Below are 19,280 nucleotides of genomic sequence, written 5' to 3' on the forward strand. Positions count from 1 at the left end.
GAGAGTGATTTTTGAGAGAGCCCTGATCTTGGAAAAGAGTAACAGAGCACTGAAACGACCTAGAGGCTACACACACACCATGCTTTTAGTGTAAACACTTCAGAGACCGATGCAAACAAACCACAAAGCTTTAGAGTCATGACCAGCTCCATATCCCAGCTCAGCCTCACCATACATAGTTTACTTCAGCTAATACTTCAGTCCTTTATTCTTTTACCACTGGCCTGCAAAAAAGGACCAGAACAGCCCAACACTGTCATTATCAAAAGGTGAATTTAGAAAAAGGAAACATTATAAGGCGGCTATTAATGTTATTAAACTGGACAATATTTTAAAAAATGACCCCTTACAGGGGAAAATAACTTGTTCTTGTTGTAACAACACTGTAATTTATCTAGAGCATGCAACACTTGAGAGGCAGCAGCATGATTTTTAATCTAGTTTAACCTACAAAAATATCTCTTGATATGTCTTCATACTGTACAGCTGATTTAAATTACATTTGCTTGATTGCACATTGAGCATTCTTTCTTTTTAGGTACGTCAAGTGACCAAAACACAATAACGTCTAAAAATGTAACTTTGAGTTGATGGTCACTGCCTCTTCACATGGTGCTTACATTCACTCAGCTGATTTATCACCACACAGATTCAGCTTTGGCCACAGTTCTGGCTCAAAGTCTTAATTAACAGTGTTTTTATTTGGGTAGAATATTGTTATTCAACATTTTAAAACCTAAAAGAAAATCAAATACTGAATGTCTCAAATATACAGGTGATCACTGTTAGGTGCTGATTTGCGCCATCATGAGCTTTGAGTGTGCCATGTTTTATTTTCAATGACCACTAGGTGGCACTGCCGTGAATAAGAGAGGCTTCACCTCAAACACTTCTTAGACATGATATCTGATTGGCACAGCTCACGCTACCAGAAACAACTTTTCCAACTGTTATGAGGCACAATGGACAAATCCGATTGCTCCTTCTTTGTGGAGCGGCGTGAAGTGTCTGTGTGTGTGTGTGTGTCTGAACTAGCATCTATAATCTCTGTAACTTGCCCCATTCGTTCAGCACGTGAATGGAATACAGAGTAACAAAAACTGTCATAGCAAGAACTTGCTGAGTTAAATGTATGTCATAGCACCTTTGGCATTCGTTTCCAAAAACACTTCAACGTAGGATGTGGGCACGTATCCTTCCTCATCCTCGTTCCTCCGCACGCGTGTCCAGCCATCTCCTTTGTCTTCTTCTATGACGTACAACAGCTCACCCTCAGCCACGGAGATGGTGCCCTCATTGTGACCTGCAGGAGAGAACAGCCGCAAACCAACAGAAGATAAGAACGCTGGCTTTGTATATTAATAGGAACCATGTTGATTAGTAGCGCACTTTGAAAATCAGAGATGCAAGAAAAGAGGAAGCAAAACCAGATGCTGTACAGCAGGGATATAGTCAGAGACTACTTGTAGAAACTCCACAGGCACTTTAACATGTCCTGAGTCAACATATATGAATAAGCACAGGTAGTTTTAACAATTAGTAGTGCTTCATGTGATCCACCCATTTTAACAGAAATTCTAAATTTAATCTATTTCTGAAAAGTAAACATTTATGGATACATTAGTTAGGAAAGTGTTACTCAGTGTAAGCCCCTCTTATTCAGTTTTGGAGCTGGGGGGCTGGGGTTGGGGAGCCAAGATGTTTGAGGCCCTACAAAAAACCATAACCAGATAATTAAGGGAATACAACTCCAAGATGAACGTTATTGTGTTACAGTTTATTTGTTTTTTGTGATGTCGTTATGTGGTTAAACTTTGCTGCTTTGTTAAATGTTGTGCTTTGCTCAAGTAGATCTCAATAGACCAGATTCCAGTAAGTTTAATCTTTTACGCTGTACTTGCGTAACACAATTATGTGGAAACCTTATCTGTAATCAAATTGCTTTTTTGAGAGTACACTCCTTTTTTACTTTTGAACAAATGTTTGAGTATGAAGGTTTTATGCCAAAACACAAGGTATACAGGGCGGTGAGCTCTCTGGAAATATGTGTAACTGTAATTCATTTACGTGACTGTAATCTGCAACAGTAGGGACTGGGGTTATTCCTGGGACTTTTCTCTCATTTCTTGTTGCCAGTAGGGCGGGTAGCATTTGGTTATGTAGCCTTGCTGAAAGAAAAACCCTCCAGAATGACTGAATGACTGCAGTATTACAGAATTACTTTATTACTGCTATTCTAATATTCATGATTATGACTCATCAAAGGTCTGAAAAACTGAAAAACAACTGAAAAACTAGTTTAACCTATACAATGAACCACAATTTCACCGTTAACCCAGCAATCGCTACAGCTAAAGTAAGATAGATCTTTACCGCCTCTTTATATGCACTGAGCTTTATGTTTAGCAGCTTTGAATAATTTTCCAAATTTGATTTTGAAATAGTGCAACTGAGAAATGAGTGTATTTTTATTCATACTCCTCCACACATTTGAACACAAAGATCGCATCCCTACTCCTCCTCCTCATTCAGAGGAAACAAACTCCTCCACCCGTTTTCCATCAGACTCAGGTTCAGCTTATTTCCAGAAATAACGGGACCTCAGCAGCAGCCACCAGCCAACGAGCAGGCTTCATACTTACATTGACCGTTTTTATTTTAAACCAATGTGGCTGCAGTTACCTTCGAAGGGATACAAGGCTTTGCAGGTGCCGATGGTAGGCAAGACCTCCTCATCATCAAACTCGTCATCGAACTCCGTCGTGGTGGTTGGGGTGGGGATGGGTTGGGCTTTGACCTGAACCTCTGAATTCTGCTCCTCTGTGTAGCTGCCATCCGGGCTGCTCAGGGGCCAACACACACACAGTAAATATACTGTGAAAACACACATCGATTTCTTCCCAAAAAGTCATGTGTGTTACAAACTCTGGGTTCTGTGGCTGCTTTTTGCCAAAGTATACCATACCTCTCTCTGTCCTGTGCACAGTTGTTGCTCACTGTTGTGCTATTCTGGGTCTCATAGAGTCCGCTTTTCCGGTGTGAATCACTCTTAGACGGCATCCTCTCCTCCACCTCTGCTAACCAGCCCTGAAACACACGCAATCATTATTTGCCTCTAGCTTTTCATTTTTATTACATGACAACTTGGACGAATGACAACTTGAGGAATTCTTTTTATCTGTGATAACTTTACATTCGGCAAGGACCTAGCACAGAACGAACACCTCATCCTTGCATTCCCCCATTTATTTACACGGTTAAACCAGGCCATTGTTCTGGGACTTCTCTCTCTGCACAGAGAACATGGAACATGCAGCCAATCCCTGCAGCTGCCTTGCATCTTCTCCTAATATGGATAAGCGACAGTCTTCTTTGGAATTACCCCAGCTGGAGATGTGTGTCTGAGCTCCTCATTATTTACTGTTTCAGATAAACCAAACAACACAGCCTTGCCAACATTAACACTCAAAAAGGAATAGGGGCTCAGACAGACACTGAACTTACCTCAAATTTCTGTACTTCAGACTGGAGCTTCTCAATGTTTTGACCTATTTCTGTTAGCCGGGGGTCCACACTGGCCGGGTCTCCCATCTGAGGGTTCTTTATATACACGTCTTTCATCTTAGTCAAAGCATCTCTGGAAGAGCAAGTATTTGTAAGTCTTTGAGGCTTCAGAACAGAATGGAAAGATTTATAACGCTAGATTAAAACCCCTCTGAATACCTCTGGTCCATTTCTTTTTGTATGTCTTTACTCAGCTCATCGATCTTGCCCTGCAGCTTCTTCCTCCTCTGCTCTGGCGGCAGGTGACTGAAGTCCTCCGGTACAGAACCCTGAAAAAAAAAATCACACCATGGAAACTTTTTTAAATACTCAAAGAAAATAACCAACTTCAGTAATCCTTTTTGTGCCTTAGCAGGAATCAGTTTTTGATAGGTGCAGTATCTCTCTCTGTTTTTGGGGTTTTTTCTATTTTTATTTTTTAACCCTGTGAAACAAGACTCAGGGATAAATGGGTATCAGGGTAAATAAATGGAGCTCCTGTTAGGCTTTAACTGAATCACTGAAGGAGATACTGCAGCCGCTCTCTAACACACTCTGTGATATTTAGGATGTTTAGCTCTGTAGACTTGAGGCCTTTCACCTATTCAGTCGCCACACCTAATTTAGAGCTCTGTAAATGCAACGGAAATGTAATAACGTTTTGGCCACATCCTTTCATTGCATATAGTGTTTCAGGGTCAGCTAGCTAATGGATCTGTTCTCTGACAGGAACGGCTCTTTCTTAAAATGAAGGTTATATGAGCTGCAAGAGGTTGGCTTGACAGGAGTCATGTTTCCTGCTGAGACTGTAATACTGAATAGAATGAGTCATGCTGCTCCGCTGCCTCTCAGTCTTTCTGTAAACATCTGTAAACAAAGCATCAAAACTAATAAATAAATTGATCAGTAAGGATAAGGTAATTAACTAGCTGCTTCTGTAAGTCTTGGAATAACTCAGAAATGTTGGTACTGCAGTACAGCTTACTTGATACATGGTTTAATTTTTTGGACCCTATATATATATATACTGCGTTCAAGCTACTATTGTTGTTTAAAAACAATTGACTATCCATAGGTTTTAATGATAGGATTTCGCAATAAGATGCAATGAGGCCTTTGTTTTATATTGTTACTCCATTTGGGGCAGCATTGTGGTTCAGTGAGTTTATGATTAGCTGGAAAAAAAGAACGAAAATAGTGACATATCGGCAGAAAATCTTTGAACTGTGTGGACTGAAGAGGTCAAGGCCTGTGATTGGATCTCATTGAGATGGGTCACAGTGGCACCACAGGAAATAAATGCTGGATCTACAGCCTGGAGGTCAGGATTCACATCACATGAGCCAGATAGTTACCACGGCAACCTTACCCCTTCTCCCCGTATCAGCATGCAACACTTAAAGGCATGCAACACAACAAAGATCTGTCAGTCAGCATGCAGGCATGTCATGCTCTCGTATCAGTGAAACATCACAGTACAGAAATGACTCATTAGTGTTTACGTATCCACGTATCCTCAGACTAGTGAGGCACTACGATCTAAATGTAAATTTATTCTACGTGATTAAATTTAATCAATAAACAAACTAAAACTATATGCAGGCATTTAGTAACTTGATGTTGTAGTCAATAAAGTTGATGGACTGTTAGAAAAGGTTCAAACTGATCAGTCTTATTTGACTCAGGCACTGACGTACAAAAACAAACCAAGCATATGCTGTAAAATGTCAACATTTTAAAAAATTTTTTTAAACTGTTTAAAATTTGCGAAAATGCACTTGTTGACTTTCTTTTCAGAAAAGAAACTCATGTCTGTACAAATATGCTTAACATAAAGACTGGAAGGACAGGGAAACGGCTGTCCAGAGGGGAAGATCTCCTCCTTTCTGCCTTGCATGAAGGGCGATACTCTGATGTTATGTTACATCAACTACTTCTTCTTTGAAGCTATGCACCATCCCATCAACACTCCCCCTGTGCAAAGCAACTTACAAATCAACATGGAGAGACACGACTCGGACTCATGTGGATTTTTGAAAATGAATTTTGCTTAATTATCCACTTAAAGCTTTTTAGTTTTGTTTGCCGGAAACACAAAGAGATTCTCTCTGATCCGCTTTGATACTAAAGGCGAGTCACAGGCAAAGCAGGCAGGCCATTTCTCCAACTGGGATATACCAGTTAGCCCTAAAAACAGATATGAGTTTCTCGTCTTATTGCCAATACCTAATTAGTCCATTTTGGGGGTTTTTTTTTCACATATTTAAACAGGTAAAACAGATAAAGTACTGTTAGAGAACTTTTAGGTTTTTCTGCATAAAGCCAGGACAGCTGTTTCCCAGTACTTCCAGTGTGTATCACTATTATCCCTTAACACACCATAAAGTGAATGTTTCAAAATATGAAAAGGATTCCCAAAAGTATTAAACAATTTCACTAATCCTTATGTTTTGAGGAAATCCTCGCTAGTGTTAGATTTACAAACCACACACAAAAATATCAATAAATCAATAAATGGAACCGAAGTGGCATGCAGTGTAAGGACAGGAGCTCGCTTTCTACAGATCGGCAATTAGTATATGTTACAGGGACATACAATCAGCTGAGACAAGAAGGACTACGAGACAGACTAAAGGACAGACAAATAAAACACAGAGTAAATCTGATCACCTCAATGAGATTCCGGACGTGGGAATTGAGTGTGATCTGCATCACAGAGACCACAGACACATTTTGGGAGAGACAAAACGGGAACACAATCACAACATAAAAACAAACAAACAAACATAACACAAAAATGAGACAGCGACGTGAGTCTCAGGTCCATTGTTGTGTTACAGCAAAACTTAATTAATAATTAAATTAGATCCAAAACAAATAAAATGAGGAAAAAAAGAGCACACCAAAAACATATCAGCGTACAGAACGTTATTGAGACTGTGTTACTGGGACGACGTCACATGCGTGCTATGGTCATGCCGCTACGGTCGTGCAGTTATACGGTCATGCTTACCAGCTTGAGAGAAAGCTTCATGGGGGGAGAAGAGAGAAAAATGGCGAAGAGCAGGAGAGAGAAACAGACAACAGATAAAAGTCAACATGAGGAGAATATTACGGCCATTTGTTTTATTTTCCTTTCAACAAAAATAGTTTCCGTGATTTTTATAATAATGTTTTACTCTGCCAGACTTCACCATAAAAGGAAAAGAGGGTAAAGTAGTTAAAACTTCAAGAATCTGATTTATATACTAGCTGTGTAATTACAAAAAAAGCTCTATCAGAAACGATTTTAGCTACTAAGACCCCGCTCTTTTTTTTCATGTGGTGAAGTTTAACATTTCTAACATGATGAATTCATGAGAAATGGGAAGAAAAGTTGGCTAACAGGCCAACCTACTGCAAAAGCATGAAGTCACTGAGAAAAATTAAGGGAAGACAGATGCAAATTAAGAAGTAGAGGGAGAATGACAACGACGACAGAGGACAATGTACCCTTTACTTCTTGATCCCGCTCTGCTGCCTACACAATGACACACAGGGCACAGCAGAGGGCGCCAAAAGCATGTTACCACATTAGCAGGTCCATATGTTGACATGGAGGCAGATACTGTACACAGACAAACTGGAGAGATGCTTTCAGAAACCAAATATTCACACTCGTGAAGAACAGCTTAGAAATAGACGGGTCTCTAAATTTTGCAAACTCAAGTGGCTCAGTGAAAGCCAAAAATTAAAACAGCGATAGAATTTGGCGAGGGACTTTGGAGAGGATATGGTTCTGAATACAAAGAACAGAGCAGGTTAACAACAACAACTGGTTGGTAGAGCCAGAGCAGATGACTTGTAATCCTGTTAAAAGGTCACATGCTGGTGCACCGAGGAGCTCTACTCACTTAGATCCACTAATCAAGTCATCCACCTGTGAATGGCCTTTTATGGTCATTGCTATGTGATCCCCCCCCCCCCCCCCCCCCCCCCACACACACACACACACACACACACCTTCACATGTATAAAAACTACTTTGTAGAAGTGCAGGCAAAGACACAGGCCTTTGCTTCTGTCACCGGTGGGTCATATATGGACTTTGTATCCGGAAATGAAAAAGAGAAATTTTTGTCTGAAAGTTGATAAAAACTGAAGTGAAAGAATCAAGTAAAGCTGGTCCAAAAGATCCTTTCATATTCTTTCTCACAATTTAAATAAAAGCTATGTTTGATGTTTTTGTGAAATTAAAATGTTTATAGAATAATTAGCTAAAAAGTCTAAGCTGGTCTGCTTCTGTACGACACATTATACTCCAATTTTATGCTCCCTTTCTAACAACAGGCCAGAAAAAAATGTGAAAATTAGCCTTTTAAGCTAGCTTCGACTTTTGCATTCATCATTGCATTGAGGACTTGTTTTCCTTTGAACAAAACTGTTTGCACTCATCAGCCTGGCTTTCAGGATTTCTCAGCGCTACCTGACGAGCAGCATAACTTCTTTTCTGCTGTCGGTTGCTTTCGGTTTTGTTTACAGTGGGTTTCCTATAAATTAGCAGCTTGAGTCAATAACTGCTGTTCATTTTTACATTTATGTCTCTAGCTGTTTGTTTTATTACTAAGTTTATGTGTGATTTATCATGGGACCACTTAAAAGCTGCAGCTTTCCGTAAAGAGCGTTTTAGATTTGTTCTTGAGACAGACACAGATCAACAGTTATATTACAGACAGATAACACTGCTGCACTATGGCACACCAGCACAAAGAAAGCCCCAGAGGGGTAAATTCTGGGTACTGTAAGCTGGACCCAGACCCAAAGTGTAACCAGCACCTCGTGTCATACAGCCACATGAGGTTTAATAAGTAAAGAGCGGTAATTCCTCAGTATCATAAATAGCGTCCTTATAACTCTCACATCCTCAGGTGCTTGTGACACTTTGTGAATTGACCCCTTGTAGATGCTCAGTGGGGAAGCCCTGAAACAGCTGCGAGACACAGCAGACCCCAAGCTGGCACATGTGATGAGGGATGAAGTCATCATTTTCTAAAATCATTCTTCCGACTCTGCACATGTCACAACCATGTGATCAATACTGAGCCAAACACAGACACTAGCCTCCTTTGTGAGCATGTTTTGCTTCATTAATGGTGAAAATTTCCTCAGACAATTATTAATGAGGCTACTGCCTGTGTTATACATGGCTTTTACTAATCACACACATCCACAACTATTCAATGTTTATACACGCCAAATACACACCTGTTGTCTCTCTCTCTCACACACACACACACACACACACACACACACACACACACACACACACACACACACACACACACACACACACACACACACATATCTGGTGTGGTGCTCACTGAAGCCGAACACACACACACACACACACACGCACGCACGCACGCACGCACGCACGCACACACACACACACACACACACACACACTTACAACATATTGCCTTGCTTCAAAAGCATACGTGGGTCTGCCCAGGGTCCTCTTCATTAGCTCTTTGTGATAAATGAGAGAGCGCGGAGATTGTTGCTGTGTGGTCATCAGAGAGAATAAAGCTTTGTCAATAAGAACTTGGGAAACAACACTGATGTGCTTGAGCTCTTATACTGTATGCTGCCTTAATTTGACTCTCAAGACACAGACGCATTTTCTTTTTTCTCAGAAGCAACACACGTGCACGCACACATACAGTGACTGGGGATGAATTAGACATCTCATATGCAGTGCACACAAGCTCTCCTGCAGGTGTAGACATCCTGCCATTGCACGGAGACACAACACCCCACCCCCACAGACACGACTACAGCAACACTTGTGTATTTTATTTGTTTTCCTACAGTTGTAATGACAGAATGTGACTGTAAGAGATTTTATTGGTGGATTTTCAAACAGGGATTATGCTGGAGTTACATTTGAGTCTTTTCAAGACAATAACCAAGGGAAAGTAATTATTTAGTATATTATATTACTTTTTAGGTTAAACATTTTCTGAATCAAATTAAATGCTGTGTACCCATATACGCAACACAAAAAGGATGGATGGATTAAGCAATGATAAATGGTTTTTATCATGTAGGGCTTTAGGCAAATTACCTTTTCCCATTATGACATGGTGAGCTCCCTACTCTAGCTCTCCAAAGCCTTCTGCACATGCACTGTCTTCTGTCACGATACCACTTTTTGATTCAGTGAGTAACATCGCTGAGAGGTCACAGGCACGTACAAAACCACATCTTAACATTACCACATACGTTAGTCCAATATATTTAGACTTCCTACAGACTTATGATGATGACCCTAGTTTGAAAAGACAGTAGAAGAAAAAGGAAGAGAAAATAAGCCTTTTACCTCCAAATGGTGATAAAGTGCTTGTTACCATGGTTACCTACATTTTTGATGTTTTATTAGATTTATTCCAAAAAGAAAGCAATATTTTAACACGGTAATCTACATCAACCAGCATCTAAACACAGAAAATAAACTTCCACTAGATGTAAAAACACCTACAGATCAATTCAATGCACCCTCGTTAGGAATGGAAAGCAGTACTGATGAATTTAAAGATCTCCACAAGGCTTTCCGGTCTGATAAAGCTTTTAACCTTTAAACCTTTATTCAGCCTTTCTTATACCATGAAATGTTAGAATAAGGTCAAACTTCAGTTTAATCTGTGCATAGTTGAAAACAATGCATCTGATTTAACTCTTTTTATCAGTCTTCTCATGAGCTGTTGCAACACATCCGCTTTTAGAAACATGCACTTCCTGATAGACCTGCTCGAAAAAAATACGCACTTCCCTCTGCACTGCCTCATTTTAATCATTTCCTCTTCGATACTCACACACTGCACTACTGCAACACATTGTTCTTTTGCCTTTTCAGACGTCATGTTAGCACCAATTCAAACCAATGTTTTTACTCTGAACTGCTCCCATTTCAAATTATGAGCATAAACAAAAAAACGATATTTGTGGAGTCCGGAAGGAACATTGGGAGTTACAGCCCATTCCTGAGGTCACGGACAACTGGAGAGTGAAGTAAGAAAGGACAGGAAAGCATGCTGTGACCTTCCCCAGCAACTGTCGCCTGTATCTCTACAAAACACGCACTGGACTTTAGAGCAGAAATTGTGATGACACACACAAGGGCACTGGAGAGGTGCTGATAAAACCATCCCTCAGGAAGTTGTCTAAACTTACTCTCCCACCATACCAATCGCTTGATTCATACTTGAAGGTTTAACCTTCTTCTTGGTTCCTAGCACGTGCAAAACCCAAAACAATCTGCCTCCAGCATAGACTGCAGAGAAGAGCACAGGGAGCAAGTGCAGTCTTCATGCTACTGCCAACACTGCTTAGGCTCCTTAGTTTCTGTCAGAAGGGGAAGGTGGTAGAGAGGGACTGTCATTGTGAGCACAGTTAATCTGAAGAATGAAGGGACAAGATGAAGAGGCTGTTGGTGAGTAGGACACATACCATGGAGTCAATAGGTAATGGTAATGCTCTACAGAAGCATGCTAGAGAAGCACAAAAGCTGAGCACTGTATGAGTGAAGGTGGGACACTTGTTGGAGGTCGGGTTGCTTACACTTGATTGGTTACTGGCAACAGAAGTAATAATGATGCTGTAGCCATCATGACCATCCAAGAAAGCTCAGCACGTCTTTGGATTATTCACTCATACAGTGTAGCAGCCACACAGCTCAGGTACAGGTGTACAGACACACAAACACAGGCACAAAGCTGGCTTGGACACACACACACTTACCCCTCGCCTCAGGCTCCGGAGGCAGTGCATTTTGGGTTTGGAGGCCATGAAGTCGTTGAGGCGGTGGGAGAGGGGCTCCTTGTGCTGCTTGGGAGACTGGGGGTCGTTGGGAACAGCAGAGGGTGAGGGTGGGGATGAGGCTGGGGGGGCAGGTGGGGGCTGGTGGGGGGACGTTAACAGGGACATAAGCTACCAATAAGAGAGGGAGCCGTGACGGAGAGGAAGAGGAAAAACGTGGAAGAAGAAGAAGAAGAAGAAGAAGAAGAAGGGGTCGAGAATCCAACGAAAAAAGACAAAGGAGGAAAAGGAGGAGGGAACACAAAACAAAATAAATAAGCCTCCTACAAATATTAAAAAATAAACACACGCAACAGAAAACCCAAAGGAACATAAAAGACAACCAAAGGGATGTCAAACCCAGAGTAGCAGTTATGTTGTGGGAAAAAATAAACTGTTCAACACATAAAACAAAAAAATTAAAGAATTAAAAAGAACAAAATGACCAGAGTGAGTAGAAAGCGCACAAACGTGTTAAAGCAAGCAGATGCACAAAGCAAACAGCGAAGAGTTTCAAAGCGCATGCCGGCTTCCATTTTAGAAACCTCCGTTTGAGTTTTGTTTTTTTACTTTCCCAACCTCGTCAACATGCCAGCTAAGACGAGTAATTCACCACATCCCCGAGGATAACAGCTGCTGAATTTGAGGCCATCATCAGCCTAATCTAATTGCTTATTGCGGCTCTAAAACATCTGACTGCATAATTCATCAACCAGCAGTTAAGGAGAGAGAGTGAAGCAGTGATGAGTTTTAGGATACCACATGATGCACATTGCACATGCACTGGTGCGCGATTAAGAAATCTTTTTTTTTATTCTGTAAACCAATATTGTTTTTGTGTTTCTGTTGGCATGCATGTGTCCTTGTGTGCATGTACAGTGTAAATACCTCTCTGTACACTATGCTCCCCAATTCTGCCTTTACAAGTTTGCCTTAATTTTGGGAGGTTGCACCATTTTCTGCACACCAGGGTTTCTCATGTAGCATTGCACAAACTCGCTTTCTCCCTCACCCACACAGACGTGCACACACACACACGCGCACACACTCACAAACGATTGCTCAATCACACTCTGTTCTAATTCAATACCAACAGTGCCACCAGCCCATAAGACAGCCAGAGATCAGTCTTGATGTTTAGACACAGGAAGCTAAAGGAAGCTACTCAAGGATGATCAGTCAGTGGAAAAGTACTGAGGGAAGACTGTTACATCAGATCCAAGAGGAAGTTAATATCTGCCACTTGAGTCCGTTCATAGAGTGAAAAGTAGAAATATATTAGTGTGTGTTATGAAAGGGAGGCTCCAAAATCGGTGAGGGTGATTGCCAGGGGAGGAAACGGGTGGCAAATAATAACAACAAAAATGGCAATAATAACAGAGAACTAGCAATAAATTTCTGAAGTTAACATAGTGAACAAAAGTCAAAAAAATCTATTAAAAATATATAAATTTAATACAGAATCAACACCAAGACTGTAATACACACTACAAACACTGAACACATATATTTCTACAGCCACTAAATAAAAAGTCATAAGAACAAACATAATGGGACCTGTAATATCCCTCCACCCCAGCCCATATAAATCTCCTGAAAGTGCAAAGTGAGCTCCAGGCGAGGAAACTGCACCACAACTAGTGATGTTTTGCAATACGTTCGGGTGTAGCAGTGATTTTTGAGTAAGGTGTTCATTCATTGTTACCTTGTTCTTGTTCTTAATGAAAGGCCACAGTTTGCTTTTGGCCTTGACACCAGGCTTCTCTTTGCTCTCTTTGGTGTTGGACAGGCTGGTTTCAGATACTGTCCTCTTCATGGCCTGGCCATAGTCCTCAAACTCTACATCTCCTGGGGGCTCGAAACCGGACTTGAAGGACTCCACCACCTGCTTAGAGTCCTAGTGAGAGACAACAGTTGCAGCAGTTAGCAGAACCCTTAATCCTGGAACCTCTTTAATTGCGTCAACGACTTTTTCAAAGTAGCTTTTCAGATACCAAACAATAACTAAAGGGAGGGTCTTTGTTGTTTGAGAATGTCTCGAGCATCATAGGTCTGGTGATTATACGCAACACAAATGTGGCCCGGTGACTCAGTTGTTTATATCACTTTCTCTCTGATAACAATTCAAGAGTGTGTCAAGAAAGAAGAGAAGCTGGAATTACTCAGTTTGTGGCCTACAGAAGAAAGAGGAAAAGGCCTAAATCTGTCAGGCAGGAGTTATGAGCAAACACTGAGGTCGGGGATACAGCCAGGCTTCTCAGACACAGGAAGACGCACATTCATCAGTTGCAGTGCACACCAGCCTTTCTGAACTGATAATAGCAAAGGGTCTGGTTGGAGTTAGGATCAGGGGGTCAGAGATCTGCTCTTGTGTCCTCCATATGTGAGAGAAGAAGAAAAGAGGAAGAGTATCTGCCAGAGGAAAAGTAGCATGTGATGTGTTATTCCCTGCCGTTGTTTACTCCAGCACAGAATCATCTTCCTGGAGCCTAGCCAAGGACACACACATACACAGCTACACATACACAAACTATGTGATCCCTGCGGATGGTTTCGGGGTTTTTTGTCATACAGCAGGCAGCCAACATGTGACAGCTCAATATATCACACTTTTAAACACAGGCAAATGCTGCTCTCCTTTTACCTATTTAAATAATAAATAACTATAAGCAATGAGACACAACCTTAATCCTTGGTTTACGTTTTCTTTAAGGAATTGTCTGACATATTAGAAACTGCCTTGTTCTCTTTCCAGGAGAGATAAATGACAAGACTGATAAACCTCTCACATCTGCCTATGAAATATGAAGCCGCAGCAGCTGGCCAGCTTTCTAAACTTAGCATAAAGACTAGAAACGGGGCAAGATTTAACACATTAATGTGTGCGCTTTACAGCTACTCATAGCTAGCCTTTGTTACCATTTACCAGAGTTAGGCTACCTAACTCTGTGTTACTCTGTTCAACTAAAAACCATGTCTGTTAACCGGCATTCATCATCTTTAAGGTAAAAAATAACGGTGTTGAAGTTTGCATTTTATTCAGATCCACTTTAAACATATTTGAATAAAAAAGAGTAGCCAAAAAGGAAGCACTAAATGCCTAATTCTCTGTGACTTTTCGTAATATATTCTCAAAAACGCCTTCACTTGATAAATGCTCCTAAATATACGTGTCTTTCAGATTTCACATCCCCAGTGTGCAGCTCTGTCAGAAATGGTAATCCTACAGCCAAAATGGATATAATCCTAATGACACAATCACTCTTACTATTTCAGTCTTTATAAGTTTCCTTCCAAAACCACACATATTACACAATTGCTTTCACCAGGTGTGAAGTACATCTGTTGAGGGATTAATGGAATTTTCTGTCTAATATCAGGGTAATACCCCTTTAAGGAGGAGTATTTTTAACACAGAAAGCTAAAGAATTAGTGACATACAAGCTAAAGAAATGTATGTCACTAATTTTCCTTACTGTAAGAGGGGACTATAGTAATTGAATAAGCTTGTACAGCTTTTCTATTTACGACAAGGTCCTCCCACTTTGTTTGGAGAGGCGAGGTGTTTTCACCTTTTAACAAGTCCCCCAAGACTTCAACTACTTGTTGTTTAAGTGAAAGCATAATTGGGATTGTGTGGGTTGTCAGTGATAGACTGGCTGATTGAGTAATAACCCCCATACAGTGATGGGTTAACCAAGACCTGGTTAAGAGGTACATGTATATAGTATACATATATAGCTGGCAAGACACTAGGTGCAGACTGTGCAGAGGTGCTCCTGAGACAATCCAACATATAATAGTAGGGGTTCAAGATGCTAACAGGCAGGGCGTATATGGAATGCCATAACCAATTTTCTGGCATAGTATACAGGAACATCTCTGCTGAGTATAGCCTGGAAGTCTCAAGATGAAAATGGGATAACCCCCCCCAGGCCCCCAGAGTACGCTAAAACTCTGTGGGACTTCCAGATACAGACAGACAAACTGGTGATGGCTAACCAACTGGACATAGCAGTGGTGGACAAGCAGAGAGGACGACTGTAGTGACAGATACAGCTATACCGAGTGATAGCAACATCTGGAAGAAGGAACACAGCAAGCTCAAGAAGTAACAAAGGCTGAGAGAGGAGCTAGAGAAGATGTGCAGGATGAAGGTAAGAGTGGTCTCCATGGTAATGGAGCAGTAACCCCCAAGCTGGACCCAAGTTTGAAGGATAAAGACCACCCAGATATTATAATATATACAGAGAGAGGCTGTAGAGCAGCTGTATATGCTGTATATGCTTCTTCCACATGCTACCGAGGCCCTGTTTGTTAAATGAAGAAATTGTTTAATTGCCAGTATGTTTTGTTTCTTTAGACTTCAGTCATCCAAAAGATCTTCCAAGTTTTTCATTAGCAAAACCCACATTCTCCGATACTCAACCCACAAATGCATTTTCCTTACTATTGTGGCACCATTTAAGGGGAAATACACAGGCTTTTCAAGGTTATAGGATTTATTGCCAATTAGTATTGTTACCACAAGGAAATAATTGACTAAATGGATAAATAGACAGATACTCACAGCCTTGGGCTCAATGGACTCGGCAGCATTTGTCATGCCATCTAAACATTTTCCCACAATGGGCAGCACCTGGCGATCCACGTCTGCAAATGTCTTCATGCACACTGATATCCTCTCAATTCTTTTCTCCTCCATGTCTTGAAGTTTCTACAGTTCGATACAAGCATATTTATACATAAACAAAAGTGTGGGTAGAGTTTGACTGGAAAAAATCAAAAACCCTTTAATCTATCTCAAAGTTCTGTCTTTTGATGCTGTCTTTGATGGTCAGACCAAACAACACTGGAAATGGGAGCGCTCAAAAATCATGAACTTTACAAAACAGTGAATTCAAAGTCACAAACTTTGTAAATGTAAGATGAAGATAAGACAAAAATAACTGCACTTAAAATAAGGACTGCTTGCTTCTGTCAGTGTTTCCTGCATGACAAAAATGTAATTTTAGCAACAGACCTGCAGGGGGGGTTGAGTGTAGCGAGTTGCAAACAGCTTTGAATTCACAAGATAAAAGTGCATTACTGTGCAATCATTGGTTACGTGAGAAAAAACAGAAAAAACAGAAAAAAATGCAATAATTTTGGAGGTGTTAATATTCTCACGTGGGAAGAGTAAATAATTTCTATTTAATGGTGACACTGATGAACCAAAACCAGCTTTATGACAAATCGGCTGAGGTAAATCATACACTGCAGAGCTGTTGTATGTACCTGGAATATGTTGGGAATAATTGTATAGTAATGTTCATTCTGTTCCTTGTTGAACTTCTCCAGGTAGGCGGCGTATTCGCTCTTACTGTCACTAGCCATCTGGTGCCTCATCTGAGCTTGCTGTCGTGCCTGAAGAAAAAACACACACACAAGCACATATATCACAACCACATTCTCTTCATTAACCTCGTGTCCCCTGATGAAAACAGACCACAGACACAGCCAGAGCATAAAAACCTAAATGAGTCAACTATTTGTGTATATGAGCACTCATGCATATGTACACACATATTCACAGAGAGCTTGTGAATGCATATCTAAAGGTGCAATTCAGAGTTGTGAAGCAGCAACAGCCTTTGGCATTAGATTATATGTAGGGCAGAACAAACAAATAAAGAAGACGACAACAGCCTGCACAGGCTGCAGAATGGAGGGATTTGGATTTTCTCTGTCCGCCCCGTCTGGCCTGCCTCTGCTGTCGATAATGTTGATTATTTTAAGCTAGTCTAAGGGAAGGAAGGAAGGCAGTCAGAAATGCTGCAGGAGAGGCCTATTACGAATCTAAGCAGATGGAGATGAGATTATCTCAGCTAGACAGCCTGTGCGGGTTGTGTGTATGTGCGTTAGTGTTGCGTGCAGCTAAGTACTCCTATCTGTTTCCTCTTTCCATCAGACCTAAGGCCGTCCTCACATAAATACTGATTTCAATGGGTCATCTGTAACAAAGAGTTACCTCATGAACCTGTGATTGTGATCAGCATTTAATCTGCTGAAGGCTACACAGAAAAAAGAGCAGCTGTATAACTGTATGAGCCAGCCAAGGAAACATAACCCTGATCTCTCATAGTGAAGAGGAAACATTTAAAGGACTTCATCCAGTTTTCACCTACACACCGAACTAAGAGCAAGAGCAGAGTATCTCTAACTCACTGACTCATTTACACACACACACACACACACACACACACACACACACACACACACACACACACACACACACACACACACACAGAGTACATCGAGACACACGTCAGATACAAAGGTACATTATTTCCAGCACATGAGGGATGACAAATGATACCTCAGTGGAAAATGATTGGCTGTGAGTCACACAGCCTACGAAAGACAAGGAACGTGAAATCTAGAGAAAAGCTAAAAAGTACATGGAGAAGTCCAGCTGTTTAAATTCTAAACGCCAGCATGTGAGCATGCATTTAGCGTATGTGCTTTGCAAGTGTAGGTGCATGCAAAGTGTACTGAATGTGTTTAGAAATAATGAGGGTACGCGCTATCACCATGGTAACTTTGCCAGTGCTTCAAAACGAGTTGCTGTGCCTGCAGCCACATCACATCCTGTTGTCATTTTCTGGAAATTACCTGTTTTGCTAGCTGTCACTAATGGGTATAAATACATATTTACACATTTCAAGTTATTTATCTAGCTGTCAAATGTGGATTTTAAAGAAGAGTTTGATGAAATAATGAGGATGTGGAACACAAACTGCATGAATGTTTATAAAGGTTTGACTTAGCATAATCAGCCTTTCTCTCATATTTCTTACACATAAAAATCAAGAGTGGGAAAGTGTACAGCAGCAGACAGCGCGATAAGCCACAGTCAGACAGGACAGGGCGTGGTAACAGACCTGGTTGAGGCTATGTGTCAGACTCTACAGGAGACCGTGTGTATATCGAGACACAAGTCGAGACAGTGTGTGTTCCGACAGATACGGGTTCTCTGCTCGCTGGACCTACCTTATGGAAACTTCGCTTCAAGGCATGGCATAAAATAAATTTACAAACACACACATACACACAAAAGAATTATTAGCTGTTTCTAGCTAAACAAGAAGTTGCTATAGATGCACTTCCTGCACCACCTCGAGAATCATCGCTAAAAAAGGAAGCTGGTATCAGAATAAACAAACACGATCACCACTAAAGTAGTGGGATTTTAAGCTGCTGTTCTCCGCTACTGGTAGAGGCTGAACAGTTGAGAGGAAGGCAATATGTTGTGTCCCTATACTTTATGACGGAGAATCCACAACAGGGAAGTCTGTCAGTGTGTGTGAGGGCCGGGGGTCCCTCAAAGAACCGTAACTGTGTTTGTGGATATCTGGGCTGCAAATCCAAACCCCTAATTAAGGGATTTGTTTGCCAGAGGTGGAGAGAGAACACTTAGAGGTTTGCTCCAGCTGTGCTTAAAACCACAAAACTCCAGCTCGACAAACAGCAGCTCTTTTGCATTAAGGGCACTGCATGACCGACAAAAGCATCTAGTTGAAGTGAACTTTCAAAATACATCTCTGTTAAATATTTAGCCAACTTAGCTGGAAAATACTGATTTGGACAGGTCAAAATATACATGACTCTTTCTCTGCTTTTCCTACCACCATGCCACCACCTATCTGTTCACCCCAAACCTCCTCATGGAGCAACATTTTTCACTATGACTAAAATGCAAACTAAGCTGTGGTTGTGACATTTCATCTGGGTACCTTTAAACTGTGCATGTATTTTGCAGCAAATGTAATAACGCAAGTGTCTAAGTGGCTATACTCTATATCTTAATAAGAACACTAAGCTCTGCTTTTTTGTACTTTTTGGAAGAAAAGTACCTGTTA

General features: G+C 41.0%; 1 protein-coding gene across 8 annotated transcripts in view; it reads right to left on the reverse strand.

Moving 5' to 3' along the window:
* Positions 1-230: 230 nt before the first annotated feature.
* Positions 231-19,280, reverse strand: part of fnbp1b (formin binding protein 1b) — a 42,515-nt gene continuing 23,465 nt past the window's right edge. For 2 of the 8 annotated variants that reach the window (XM_085414311.1, XM_085414304.1), the window contains exons 7-17: positions 16,657-16,785; positions 15,950-16,096; positions 13,085-13,276; positions 11,323-11,511; positions 6,557-6,571; positions 6,214-6,249; positions 3,724-3,833; positions 3,505-3,637; positions 2,966-3,087; positions 2,683-2,840; positions 231-1,303 (exon numbers count right to left, since the gene is read on the reverse strand). In XM_085414311.1, coding sequence (XP_085270437.1) covers positions 1,125-1,303; positions 2,683-2,840; positions 2,966-3,087; positions 3,505-3,637; positions 3,724-3,833; positions 6,214-6,249; positions 6,557-6,571; positions 11,323-11,511; positions 13,085-13,276; positions 15,950-16,096; positions 16,657-16,785 — 1,410 coding nt within the window. In that variant the 3' untranslated portion in view covers positions 231-1,124. The remainder of the gene's footprint in view (positions 1,304-2,682; positions 2,841-2,965; positions 3,088-3,504; positions 3,638-3,723; positions 3,834-6,213; positions 6,250-6,556; positions 6,572-11,322; positions 11,512-13,084; positions 13,277-15,949; positions 16,097-16,656; positions 16,786-19,280) is intronic. The other 6 variants (XM_085414307.1, XM_085414305.1, XM_085414308.1 and 3 more) reach the window with 6 other exon arrangements.

This window comes from Rhamphochromis longiceps, linkage group LG7 (genome assembly GCF_057381845.1).
Source record: "Rhamphochromis longiceps isolate RC_006_pf linkage group LG7, R_longiceps_female_GT1.1, whole genome shotgun sequence".
NCBI lineage: Eukaryota > Metazoa > Chordata > Actinopteri > Cichliformes > Cichlidae > Rhamphochromis > Rhamphochromis longiceps.